This window comes from Oncorhynchus mykiss, chromosome 23, assembly GCF_013265735.2.
Source record: "Oncorhynchus mykiss isolate Arlee chromosome 23, USDA_OmykA_1.1, whole genome shotgun sequence".
Classification (NCBI taxonomy): domain Eukaryota; kingdom Metazoa; phylum Chordata; class Actinopteri; order Salmoniformes; family Salmonidae; genus Oncorhynchus; species Oncorhynchus mykiss.
Window position 1 is genome coordinate 24,739,192 of NC_048587.1, and position 14,319 is coordinate 24,753,510.

Below are 14,319 nucleotides of genomic sequence, written 5' to 3' on the forward strand. Positions count from 1 at the left end.
CCAATCATATCAAGGCCCTGCAGAGCATCCTACTTCAATACATTAAAGCGATTGAGGCCGGATGACAATGCACTTTATGTGAGGACTTGATGTGATAGGTAGAGGAAGACATTTTCAATAGGTTAAATTCCTCTGTCCTTGTTAAGCAGGTCACACTATGGATTTTCTTTAAACTGATGTGATCACCTGCACGCCAGCCTCATTTGTTTTTACCCCATCACTAGTAAATGCTTTGATGCAGATGCTAGTCATAAAGGGAGTAACAATATACTGTACAAGCAGAGAATGATTTAAACTAGTCTAAAACAAATTACATTCATGCATTACACATTATGTGAGCCAAACGTTCAGTCCATTTTGGGGAGTTATAATCAGGATTAGCTATATTGTGAATACTGATGTGGTAATGTGTAAAACTATTCATACATATACATGTTGCTTTCCTGCAATATGTTGAAGACGAGGCTTGCATTCAGTTGACTATGGTGAATGCAATGTGCATGCTTTGGTGGGAGGGATTAACCGCCAACTAGGGCAAGTGGCTCAAGGACTGCACAATTCCATCTACTCCAGTTCAATGCAGTATCTCCCTCATTCTGCACATTGCACAGTTTGGATAAGGAGACCAAATTTAGACTGCTGCCAGTTCTCATAAAAGAAAATGGTTAAATATATGAGACAGCAGATCGAGTTGAAATCAGACGGGATCCTTTTGGAGTCGGGTGCGTCTATGGACCAACAGGATTTTAGCGATATGTCTGGATATTCCGACATTCTATATTCCGAATGTTCCGCAATGGACCAAATCGACACTTTTATGAAAAACGTTCAGGTGTTGCTGGATGCAGCAAATTACATTGAGAACAATGAAAAGAACAACGGAAGTAAGTAATGTAGGCTATTCTGGTTATTTCAGAGGCAGGCTCGCCAAGGCAGACAACAATGGACCGAAATGGTTAGGGCGACAAAAGACGCGTAAACATGAGAGGCAACTGTCTGACTCCCCTGCTTCCATTTGTCTGATTGTGAATGGGCCTAATATTTCAACCTATTCTGCCAATGCACATTTGTTGAGATAATGCCAGTAAGTTTTTCAAATGAATCACTTGGACTGAACATATTTTGATTGGTTTGTGAATGAGAAATAGCCTACAAAAAAACAACAATCCATGGTCAAAAGCAAACCCGTGACATAGAATTATGCTCTCACCCGCTATGGCATTTTCTACGAATGGTAGCATAATTTAAATGGCTATTCAAGTGCGCATTTTCCAATTGGATGAGACTTGACTATGGCCCCATTAATTAATTTTCTTAGAGACATGAATATGCCTAAACTAAACATATCCTAATGATATCCACGAAGGTTGCCCTGTGTGCGTTGGACTGTCTTCCTTTGAGCTATGTCTTCCTAAATTGTAGGTTACTTATTAAAATATTTAGGCTACATAATAGGCTTGTCGATTTATCAAGCTCCCACTCAACTTATTTTAAAACCTAGCCTAGCCTACTCAACACTGAGCATAGGTTTTCATTACATTTCTGGCAGTGGATGTGGACGCCTGCAGGCCGAAGAAAAGCAAATAATTCGTAGGCCTATGCTTATTTATCTCAGACCAAATCCAACTGTCAAATGAGGCAAATAAACCCTTAAAAAATGTGTTGAAAAGTCGGCATGTTGTGCAGAGGCTGAATAGAGAAGCCCTATAATGCCAGCCATATACTTTCTTTATTTCAATCAATTGCGCTTCCTCGTATCTTCACTGTTGCTCACATGGTTTCCACATGGAACAAAATTGTCCGTTTTGATTGGACTAAACCCATGTTCCCGTCTCGAGTCCTTGCAGATACCCAATCAAACCCAGGTTAAACTTTGACGTCACATGTATTGTGGGATTTGTAGGTGTATACACAATTTAGGATTAGATCAAATAAATAAAATATCACATTAAAACAATTCTGTTGTCATCAATCTCATATTGGATATTTTATTAAACCTAGAAATAGGTAAAAATGTTTATAGCCTATTATACATGTTATAGTTTTCTATATGCATTTTATTGTCTAGTGTAGCCTAATATAGCCTACTAAGTGAGATTTCAAAATTGGTAATGAATGAGTAGGCTGGCCTATGTCTTGAAGAAAGTTTGTTAGTGTTTTTCAATAAACCAATAAACCATGCTGTTGAGAAAGTAAGAGACAGTGTTGGGTGAAGCTATAGGCATTTCCCCAAGTTTTACTAAACTTAAATATACAACTTTTTTCTTTATATATATGTTTTACAATAATCAACAACATTGTAAGATTATTGGAAGCTGCAGCATATAGACAGGAGGGAGGGGTAGGCTATGTGAGATGTTGTTTATTCATTCCCTGTTGTTTTGGGACTAGCTTAATGTCACAAATGTTACAGACCAAAACAAAAAAAGTATTTGTCTGACAGAAATTACAGAATTATAATGTAAGGCCTAATGTGTTCAAAATATACATTTCATCAACAGAATGTGAACATGGATATGCCTCAACATGCCCTGCAACTCAGAACAAGCATCATCAGAGACAACGGAAATTAAAGAATAAGAAAATTGACAATATTCACAACAGGTAAATTAATCTTGTCAATATTCTTTATAACTGTGATATTACACATACCCATGTTATTACAGTTGCATGCTCACTCTTTGATTATTTGTGTATTTGTATTGTATTGACGAGACAGTTTACTGCACTGTTGGAGCTAGTAACATAAGCATTTCACTGCATCTGCTATAACACCTGCAAATATTTGGACATGACCAATACATTTTGATTTGATAACATTTCGTTTTTACCCCTTCTTCATTATTGGACTTGGAAGAAACAAAGTGCACCAAGACAGAAACTGTCAAACTAGTATTTTACAAAGCGTATTGGTAACATATCTTGTCCATGGATTTCTGTCTATAACATAGAAATAGATAGAAGACTCTAGTGCCCAAAAGCCAGTTTTAGCATGGGCAGCGCCACTTTCACCATTTTGAAGTAGTAAACTGGGTGGGATGTCCTATGGGTTAAGAAAGGATCACATGATTCCATCTGGGTCATCAGGAGGGATCAGCCAATGATTTATACTTGTGAGCAAACATTCCATAACTGCAGCTGGCAGTAAACCGCAAACCTTGGCCTTATACCTGTTCAAACAACACACTCTAGGTGGTAGTATGCACCGTTTCAGTTTGTTTGTTAACTCATAGGAGTAGTTGAAGAAAATGGACAACTTCAAAATGGAAATGGCCTCAATGGCACTGCCCATGCTCTCACAGATGCCATAATAAGATAGATACAATGATGCAATGTCTATCTAAGTCTATGGTCTATAACCTGTCCATTTTGTTTTACACCCAGATCAGCACACAATGAGCTGGAAAAAAATAGGTGAGTCAGAAAGGGTTGTGACTGTCATTCTGTGTTAGAGGCCATTGCAAGTATTTCCATTGACAGTAGTTATTGTTGATCAATTGAAGATCTCTGCAAGTACTGAATGTGCACTCATCTACCATTTTCTTCTCTACTCTGATTCCCCACCCGACTGTGATTTGGTCCATAACTGTGTAACATGGGGTAAAACACTTGAGTTACACAATAATTAATTAGTCAAAGAGATATAGGCCTAATAAATCTGATGGTGCATAACCTGTCTTGGTGCATATCAAACATCATATCCACATAATCATTCAACTGTGCAGACTGATACATGGTTTGATAGTGCACAAGTAACACAGGCGCACACACTTAATATGTTGTGAAATCTGTTGTGAATGTATTGTAATGTTTAAACAAAAAAAATGTATAACTGCCTAATTTTGCTGGACCCTAGGAAGAGTGCAGCAGCGAATGGGGATCCATAATAAATACATGTACAGGGATGTTGTTATGCTACAAATTTCGTAACATTTTATGTGGTGTGGCAAATAGTTATATCCGGTGACTTTATCTCCAACTGTCTTTTCAAAATGGAACTTCACTTGATAATCCAAAATACTGTGAAGGCTGGATTTATTGAATTTATTTAGCATATCCTGATGTTATTCTAAATATATTGACCCAGAATTTGAAAATGTAATACTGGCTAATAAAGCGGCAAATTTTACAGCTGGACTTACAGTGGGGCAAAAAAGTATTTAGTCAGCCACCAATTGTGCAAGTTCTCCCACTTAAAAAGATGAGAGAGGCCTGTAATTTTCATCATAGGTACACTTCAACTATGACAGACAAAATTAGAAAAAAAATCCAGAAAATCACATTGTAGGATTTTTTTTAAATGAATTTATTTGCAAATTATGGTGGAAAATAAGTATTTGGTCAATAAGAAAAGTTTATCTCAATACTTTGTTATATACCTTTGTTGGCAATGACAGAGAAACATTTTCTGGAAGTCTTCACAAGGTTTTCACACACTGTTCCTGGTATTTTGGCCCATTCCTCCATGCAGATCTCCTCTAGAGCAGTGATGTTTTGGGGCTGTTGCTGGGGCTGTTGCTGGGCAACACGGACTTTCAACTCCCTCCAAAGATTTTCTATGGGGTTGAGATCTGGAGACTGGCTAGGCCACCCCACGACCTTGAAATACTTCTTACGAAGCCACTCCTTCGTTGCCCGGGCGGTGTGTTTGGGATCATTGTCATGCTGAAAGACCCAGCCACGTTTCATCTTCAATGCCCTTGCTGGAGGTTTTCACTCAAAATCTCACGATACATGGCCCCATTCATTCTTTACTTTACACGGATCAATCGTCCGGATCCCTTTGCAGGAAAACAGCCCCAAAGCATGATGTTTCCACCCCCATGCTTCACAGTAGGTATGGTGTTCTTTGGATGCATTCTTTGTCCTCCAAACACGACGAGTTGAGTTTTTACCAAAAAGTTATATTTTGGTTTCATCTGACCATATGACATTCTCCCAATCTTCTTCTGGATCATCCAAATGCTCTCCAGCAAACTTCAGACGGGCCTGGACATGTACTGGCTTAAGCAGGGGGACACGTCTGGCACTGCAGGATTTGAGTCCCTGGCGGTGTAATGTGTTACTGATGGTAGGCTTTGTTACTTTGGTCCCAGCTCTCTGCAGGTCATTCACTAGGTCCCCCCATGTGATTCTGGGATTTTTCTCACCGTTCTTGTGATAATTTTGACCCCACGGGGTGAGATCTTGCATGGAGCCCCAGATCGAGGGAGATTATCAGTGGTCTTGTATGTCTTCCATTTCCTAATAATTGCTCCCACAGTTGATTTCTTCAAACCAAGCTGCTTACCTATTGCAGATTCAGTCTCCCCAGCCTGGTGCAGGTCTACAATTTTGTTTCTGGTGTCCTTTGACAGCTCTTTGGTCCATAGTGGAGTTTGGAGTGTGACTGTTTGAGGTTGTGGACAGGTGTCTTATGAACTGATAACAAGTTCAAGAAGAAGTTACAGGTCTGTGAGAGCCAGAAATCTTGCTTGTTTGTAGGTGACCAAATACTTATTTCCCACCATAATTTGCAAATAAATTCATTAAAAATCCTACAATGTCATTTTCTGGATTTTTTTTCTTCTCATTTTGTCTGTCATAGTTGAAGTGTATGATATCTATCTAGTCTATGATAAAAATTACAGTCCTCTCTCATCTTTTTAAGTGGGAGAACTTGCACAATTGGTGGCTGACTAAATACCTTTTTGCCCCATTGTATTTTATCAACACCTTCACAATTTCAAGTTTGTTTGTACATTAGCATGCTAGCATCCTGGTGGTAGAACAGAGATGTCTGTTTTGCATGGCAAATCAGGGAGTCCAGTCCAGTACAGGCTGTTCTTGGAAGACAACCATACAATGTTTTCACAGTTGGAACTGGAACTGCTTGTTTCAGACAGTGTGCTTCACTAAGCTAAGCTTTTCTGTGCAGTGATGAGAGCTAATATGCAGAGAGCTGCCAGTGTGGGAATCATCATTGAACACAGAAGAGGGAAGGCCCAGGCCTCTGGATGATAATAGCTCAATCTCAAATTGCACTACACAGGGGGTTTCTAGACACTACAATGTTCAGTTCTTATGGAGCAAAGGCCATGACCTTAAAACAAGATTGTCTGTATGCCTGTCATACTGGCTGACCTCAGCAGCAATGGGCCCGGACTATTAAATCTTTCTATCCAACAAAATGGAAAATAATATAAAGGGTCTGCTTTTGTAGCTCAATCTATTACTATACTGAACAAAAATATAAATGCAACATGTAAAGTGTTGGTACCATGTTTCATGAGCTGAAATAAATTATCCCAGAAATGTTCCATATGCACAAAAAACACATTTCTCTCAAATGTTGTTCACAGATTTATTGACATCCCTGTTAGTGAGCATTTTCCCTTTGGCAAGATAATCCATCCACCTGATAGGTGTGGCATATTAAGAAGTTGGGGACAATAAAAGGCCCTAAAATGTGCAGTTTTGTCACACAACACAATGCTACAGACATCTCTAGTTTTCAGGTAGCATGCAATTGGCATGCTGACTGCAGGAATGTCTCCCAGAGCTGTTGCCAGATAATTTAATGTTAATTTCTCTACCATAAGCCGCCTCTAACGTCATTTTAGAGAATTTGGCATTACGTCCAACCGGCTTCAGAACCATAGACCATGTGTATGGTGTCGTGTGAGCGAGGGTTTTGCTGATGTCAACGTTGTGAACAGAGTGCCCCATGCTGGCTGTGGGGTTATGGTATGGGCAAGCATAAACTAGAGACAATAAACACAATTGCATTTTACCAATGGCACTTTGAATGCACAAAAATACCATGATGAAATCCTGAGGCCCATTGTGAGGCCCATTTTTTTAAAGGTATCTGTGACCAACAGATGCAAACTGTATGTGTTTTCCCAGTCATGTGAAATCCATAGAATAGGGCTTAGTGAATGTATTTAAATTAAATTATTTCCTCATATGAACTGTAACTCAGTAAAATCATTAAAATTGTTGCATGTTGTGTTTGTATTTTTGTTCAGTATAATAACCAGATCAATAACTAATTACGTCCAAAGATATTCATCAATCGATGTGAAGGGGGATCATGACATTCAAATCCAGGAATTTCGTCTGGATGTAGAGAGACCATTCCTATTATTGGTTTCACTAAAGAGTAGTCTGTTGCTTCTTCGCCCTCTTAGACGAGCACATCTCCGCCTGTGTTTGGAGAGGTTGAAGACACTGATCCCACTGGGACCAGACTGCAGTCGGCACACTACCCTGGGGTTGCTCAACAAGGCCAAGGGGCACATTAAGGTACTGTAGTCAACAATGCCACCATGGTGGTGTCATGGGGACCATGGTGTTATGGGATCTGGTGAATAGTGAATGGTTCAATGGAAGCCCCTTGCCTATGGATAGAGAAGCTGTGTGCTCCCATGACCTGCCACAGCACTGCGGCACACAAACACAATGTGGTCTACTTCCTCAGCCTACAAATCACTTGCTATTCCTGGCTGCACACTTGTGGGCCTGGAAACGCAAGCAAATGCAAGAGAAATGGGGATATACCTTTAATGGGTATAACTGATTTATCAAACATAATTGATTAGAAAACTTGAATTTTCCCATTTTATCCAGGTGTAGATATAGTCTGGAACCTATTTGTCACCCCCTTGTGAACTCTGAAAAAGTATTTCCAATTGATCTGAGAAATGTTTTGCACATTGCTGTGTTTCAGAAAGAAAATAAAAAGTGAAAGAAAGTGTGGCTTGTATGCTTAGCCTGAACCAACCCAGCCGTTGCCCTTGTTTTCCTACAAGCAGCAAATTCAGCTCTACATTTGGCCATTGTACAAAAATGTCAGGAATTACTTTGCCACTACAGCTGTTTGGATCTGTTGTTTTTTTTAGCCTGGTCTGATGTGGATAAATTCACATATGATTATTCAGGCTCAGAAGAACACACTCAGTTTGTCCCTCAATCTTGAATGGGCAGAATTTGTGTTGTCACAAGAGTAGAGTAAAACAAAAACAAAAACATTATTCCATTTTAAATATGTTTGCAAATGGCAGCTGTTGAAGATTCTATCATTTGTACAGTAAAACTGAATATGTGTCATACTATGCGCAGATGTCTAACAAAATGTGATAAATAGCTGCTCCTTATCCTACACCATTTATTTATATGCAATTATTATTCATAAAATACCAGTGGTGTAAAGTACTTAAGTAAAAATACTTTGAAGTACTACTTAAGTCATTTAGGGGGTCCCTACTGCCTCTGATCTGGTGGACTCACTAAACACAAATGCTTAATTTGTAAATTATGTCTGAGTGTTCAGTTGTGCCCCTGGCTATCCATAAATAAATACAAATATATATTGTGCCGTCTGGTTAGCTTAATATAAATATTTTTTTATTATTTATACTTTTACTTTTAGCAATTCCATTTACTTTTGACATTTAAGTATATTTAAAACCAAATACTTTGAGACTTTTACTCAAGTAGTATTTTACTGGGTTGCTTACACTTTTACTTGAGTAATATTCTATTAAGGTATCTTTACTTTTACTCAAGTATGACAATTGAATACTTTTCCCACCACCATAAAATACCAAAAAATTCTAAGGTTGATTAACTCTCTCTCCTCTGTTTGTGTGTAGAAACTAGAGGAGTTGGACCGGAGGAGTCAGCACCAGCTGGAGAGCCTGGAGCGTGAGCAGAGGCACCTGCAGAGGCAGCTGGCCCACCTGCAGACCCCTGGAGGCGGAGACAGGGACAGGGCCCGTATGGACAGCGTAGGTTCCCCTTTGGCCTTAGAACACTCGGACCGAGGTGAGCCAACCATTGCACAGAGTTTAGTTACTCCCAGCATATTTCGGCTGACAGTGGCAATATTACAGTGCCTTCAGAAAATATTCAGACCCCTTTACTTTTTCCACATTTTGTTGTGTTACAACCTGAATTTAAAATTGATTACATTGAGATTTATTTGGTCATAGGCCTACACACAATACCCCATGTCAAAATGGAATTATGTTTTCAAGATTTTTTACAAATTCATAAAAATTCAAAGCCGAAATATTATGGCAAGCAATAATATCTTCATTAGTAAAAATGTGCATAACTCACATAATAATGTGCATGGACTCACGCTGTGTGCAATAATAGTGTTTAAAATGATTTTTGATTGACTACCTCATCTCTGTACCCACACATACAATTATCTGTAAGGTCCCTCAGTCAAGCAGTGAATTTCAAAGACAGATTCAACCACAAAGATCAGGAAGGTTTTCCAATGCCTCACAAAGAATGGCAACTATTGGTAGATAGGTCAACATAAAAAAAACAGTAATTGAATATTAATTTGAGCATGGTGAAGTTATTCATTAACTTTGGATGGTGTGTCAATACACCCAATCACTACAAAGATACAGGTGTCGTTCCTAACTCAGTTACCGGAGAGGAAGGAAACCGCTCAGGGATTTCAACATGAGGTCAACGGTGACTTTAAAACAGTTACAGAGTTTAATTCTTGTAATAGGAGAAAACTGATGATGGCTCAACAATATTGTCGTTACTCCACAATACTAACCTAACTGACAGAGGGAATAGAATGAAGTCTATACAGAATACAAATATTCCAAAACATGCATCCTGTTTGCAACGAGGCACTAAAGGAATAATGCAAAAAATGTTGCAAAGCAATTAACTTTTTGTCCTGAATACAAAGTGTTTTGTTTGGGGCAAATCCAATACAACACAATACTGAGTACCACTCTCCATATTTTCAAGCATAGTGGTGGCTGCATCATGTTATGGGTGTCCTTGTAATCGTTAAGGACTAGGGAGTTTCAGGATAACATTTTTTTTACAGAATAGAGCTAAGCACAGGCCCAATCCTAGAGGAAAACCTGGTTCAGACTGCTTTCCACCAGCACAGGGAGACAAATTCACTTTTCAGCAGGACAATTTATTTAATTTACATTTTTTTATTTTACCTTTATTAAAAACTAGGCAAGTCAGTTAATAACAAATTCTTATTTACAATGACAGCCTACCCCGGCCAAACCTGGACGACGCCGTGCCAATTGTGCGCCGCCCTATGGGACTCCCAATCACAGCCGGATGTGATACAGCCTGGATTTGAACCAGGGACTGTAGTGACACCCCTTGCACTGAAATGCAGTGCCTTAGACCACTGCGCCACTCACGAGCCCCGAGACAATAACCTAAACACAAGCTTACCAAGAAGACAGTGAATGTTCCTGTGTGGCCGAGTTACAGACTTAAATCTAAATTAAAATCTATGGCAAGACCTGAAAATGAGTGTCTAGCAATGATCAACAACCAATTTGACAGAGCTTGAAGAATTTTGAAAAGAATAATGGGCAAATTATGCCCAATCCAGGTGTGGAAAGCTCATAGACATACCCAGAAAGTATGCTTCTACAAAGTATTGACTAAGGGGTGTGAATACTAATGGAAGTTAGACATTTCTGTATTTCAAAATCAATTGAATCCATTTTGAATTCAGGCTGTATCATGAAAAAAATGGGGGAAAAGTCAAGGGAAGTGCATATTTTTTTAAGGCATACTGTTCAAATAAAATACAATTGTATTTATCACATGCGCCGAATACAACAGGCCTTACTGTGAAAGGCTTACTTACAAGCCATAACCAGTTTTTAAAAAGTTAATAAGAAAAATTAGCTAAATATACAAAAGGAAAAATAGTAGCACAATAAAAATAACAATCACAAGGATATATACAAGGGGTACCGGTACCAACTCAATGTGCAGGGGTTCGGGGTAGTCAAGATACTGGAGGTAATATGTACATGTACAGTGCATTCGGAAAGTATTCAGACCCCTTGACTTTTTACACATTTTGTTAAATTACAGACTTATTCTAAAATGGATTCATTCAATAAAAAATGCTCATCAATCTACACACAATACCCCATAATAACAAACCCCATAATAATTTTTTTGCAAATGCATTATAGATAAAAAGCAGAAATACCTTATTTACATAAGTATTCAGACCCTTTGCTATGAGACTCGAAATTGAGCTCTTCTGTGGAGATGGGAGAACCTTCCAGAAGAACAAATATCTTTGCAGCACCCCACCAATCGGGCCTTTATGGTAGAGTGGCGGAAGCCACTCCTCAGTAAAATGCACGACACACTTGGAGTTTGACAAAAAGCACCTAAAGGACTCTCAGACCATGAGAAACAAGATTCTCTGGTCTGATGAAACCAAGATTGTCTTTAGCCTGAACGCCAAGTGTCACGTCTGGAGGAAACCTGGCACCAACCCTACGGTGAAGCATGGTGGTGGCATCATCATGCTGTGGGGGTAGCAGCAGGGACTGGGATACTAGTCAGGATCGAGGGAAAGACAAATGGAGCAAAAAACAGAAATCCTTTGGTGAAGATCAAAACTAACAAAAATGTCACAATGTCTTCATAATATACCCAGAAACTGTTCCCGAAGTGTTTCGGATGGGAAGCATGCGGAGGCCTTTAGAAGATTTTATGTAGAGAAATATGTTTCATACATGTAGTTATTACATGCATCCACAAGAGGGCAGGCTAACCTACATAATCAATGTAACCCTTTTTGAATTCTGTCTGTAACACAAAATATGGGGTATGAATAATTTCTGAAGGCACTGTATATTATACTAAGAAACGGTTTGGTTCAGTTCCATTTCAAACCAGTAAATATAATTTACATGTGTTACAGTCTATAATGTAGCATTTGGTGTCATCAAGCAGTAGTTGTCAATCAATACGATTATCTGATTACTAAGTGTGGGATGATCATAATAAAAAAATGTATCTCACCCCAATTTCTGTAGAAGAGATCGAGGTGGACGTGGAAAGCACTGAGTTCTCCCATGGAGAGTTGGACAGTATCAGCACCAGTGGCTGCAGTGACTTGGATGACCACAGCAGTCGGCAGAGCCTGGCCAGCGACGAGGGCTACTCCACCTGCAGTCTTAAACAGACCTTTTCCTCCTAAGAACCAGCCTGAACCTCCTCATCCACAGCTGCATTCTAAACTGGCCTTCTCCTAAGAACCAGCCTAAAACTCCACCTGCAGTCTATAACTGGTACTGTACAAATAACCAGCCTGAAGTTCAACTCCTCTTGAAGTTTAAAACTGGACCACTCCTCTTATGAATCAGCCTAAAAATCAACCACCTGCAGTCTAAACTAGCCTTCTCATCCCAAGAACCAGTAGTTTAAAGCTAAACCCCACCTGCAGTTTTAAAGTGGACTAATCCTACTACTACAACTGTAAATCTTGCCCCTGATGTGGGCGACTGCACTTAGAGTCTAATGTTACCTGTATCCTCCTAAAACCAGCACAAAAACCACAAAACCAGCCAGAAGCTCACCAGTGCCACTTTTCCCCCCACTTTGGAAACCTCTAGCAGATGACCCTCTAGTAAAAAAAAACTATTCTCATCCATCACCAAGCAGGTCACTCGCACTTCTATATCTGCACTCCAAACCAGTTCTCTAAGGTATACAGGTTGAATAAACAACAATTACACTTGAAATCTTTGACACAAGTCACCAATGTTATTCCTAATTTATTAGAATATAATTGAGAAATGTAGTATTTATTTTTCCAATATTTATTGTGTTGTACTGTATGTCTTGGTCACACTTGAATTATTTAGATGTTTTGACAAATGTAAAGTTAAGTCTGTTGTGGTTTTGAACTGAGCATTGTTTGACAAGTTATCCCAGACAAAAGCTAGGTGCAATGGTACAGGACAGGCTAAACGTATCACTCAGTGGCCTCTTTTGTGAGATGATTGACATCAATCCCCCTTGAGATTTCAAAAGTAATATTGTTTGTATACGGTAGGCAGCTATAATAAGCTATCCCGCACTTCCCAAGCACAATTCGGAAGCAATAACACTCATTGACAGTTATGTCAACTCTTAAGTTGGCTGTTAATTTTGTCCGTCCAACACCACTTGCTTGTTTTGTATGCAACTTCAATAGATGTATTAATTACAAATAGTAATCAATAGTAAGATAAAATGGCTGTAAAAGTTGGAACAAAAAAGTAAATGGTGCATGTGTATTGAATGTAGCTTTCAATTGTATTGTCATGTGCTTTGGATTGACCAGTTTTGAGAGCTCATGTCTTTGTAGCATGAACAATATAGCACATGGCAGAATGTAATTTGAGTTTTGATTCGCATCCTTATTTAGTAACTTATTTTTTGTATTGTAGTTGAGAAGCATTCCAAAGTTAAAACCACGAAGCTGTATATTTTGAGTATTTGTCTACAAAAATCACACACTGCAAGACAATTCTACTAACCAAATTGGACATTTCATCTTATGACCATACCCATATTTTCGTGGTACAACTAAAACGATTATCACCACCAACTGTGTCTTAAAATGGCTAAATTGAATCTTGCACAGGTTTCTTAGTTCCAGGAATTTATTAAATGTCAGTTTTGGGTCATTTGTAAAATGCATTTTGAAAAAGACTCGGACTTAGAAAGTGTCTCTGAACACTCTCCTGTGCTAAAGCAGCCATCAAAGGTGACTTTTACAAAGAATATATTGCTGGTCCCCTGCTACTATTTTGTGTGGTTCATGGTAATGGTCCCTTGAAAACTTGATCAATAAACCTCTACCACCATATGTACCTATACAGTGTTCAGTTGTTCTTTGTTATTGTGTTGTCCATAGCTATAAGATACAGTGGGGGGAAAAAGTATTTAGTCAGCCACCAATTGTGCAAGTTCTCCCACTTAAAAAGATGAGAGACCTGTAATTTTCATCATAGGTACACTTCAACTATGACAGACAAAATGAGAAAAAAAAATCCAGAAAATCACATTGTAGGATTTTTAATGGAATTTCTTTGCAAATTATGGTGGAAAATAAGTATTTGGTCACCTACAAACAAGATTTCTGGCTCTCACAGACCTGTAACTTATTCTTTAAGAGGCTCCTCTTTCCTCTACTCGTTACCTGTATTAATGGCACCTGTTTGAACTTGTTATCAGTATAAAATACACCTGTCCACAACCTCAAACAGTCACACTCCACTATGGCCAAGACCAAAGAGCTGTCAAAGGACACCAGAAACAAAATTGTAGACCTGCACCAGGCTGGGAAGACTGAATCTTGGTTTGAAGAAATCAACTGTGGGAGCAATTATTAGGAAATGGAAGACATACAAGACCACTGATAATCTCCCTCGATCTGGGGCTCCACGCAAGATCTCACCCCGTGGGGTCAAAATGATCACAAGAACGGTGAGCAAAAATCCCAGAACCACACGGGGGGACCTAGTG

At 39.0% G+C, this 14,319-nt stretch overlaps 1 protein-coding gene across 2 annotated transcripts; it reads left to right on the top strand.

The window, feature by feature from the left end:
* Nucleotides 1-524: 524 nt before the first annotated feature.
* Nucleotides 525-13,759, top strand: LOC110502480 (max-interacting protein 1). Of its 2 annotated transcripts, XM_021580525.2 has the most exons (6): nt 528-884; nt 2,502-2,604; nt 3,385-3,414; nt 7,173-7,287; nt 8,637-8,808; nt 11,841-13,759. In XM_021580525.2, exons 1-6 carry the CDS (start codon nt 662-664, stop codon nt 12,002-12,004), a joined length of 807 nt encoding a protein of 268 aa, XP_021436200.2. In that variant the 5' UTR covers nt 528-661; the 3' UTR covers nt 12,005-13,759. The 2 variants fall into 2 exon arrangements, with proteins under 2 accessions (XP_021436201.2, XP_021436200.2); XM_021580526.2 differs by lacking the exon at nt 3,385-3,414 and having other exon boundaries at nt 525-884.
* Nucleotides 13,760-14,319: the final 560 nt, after the last annotated feature.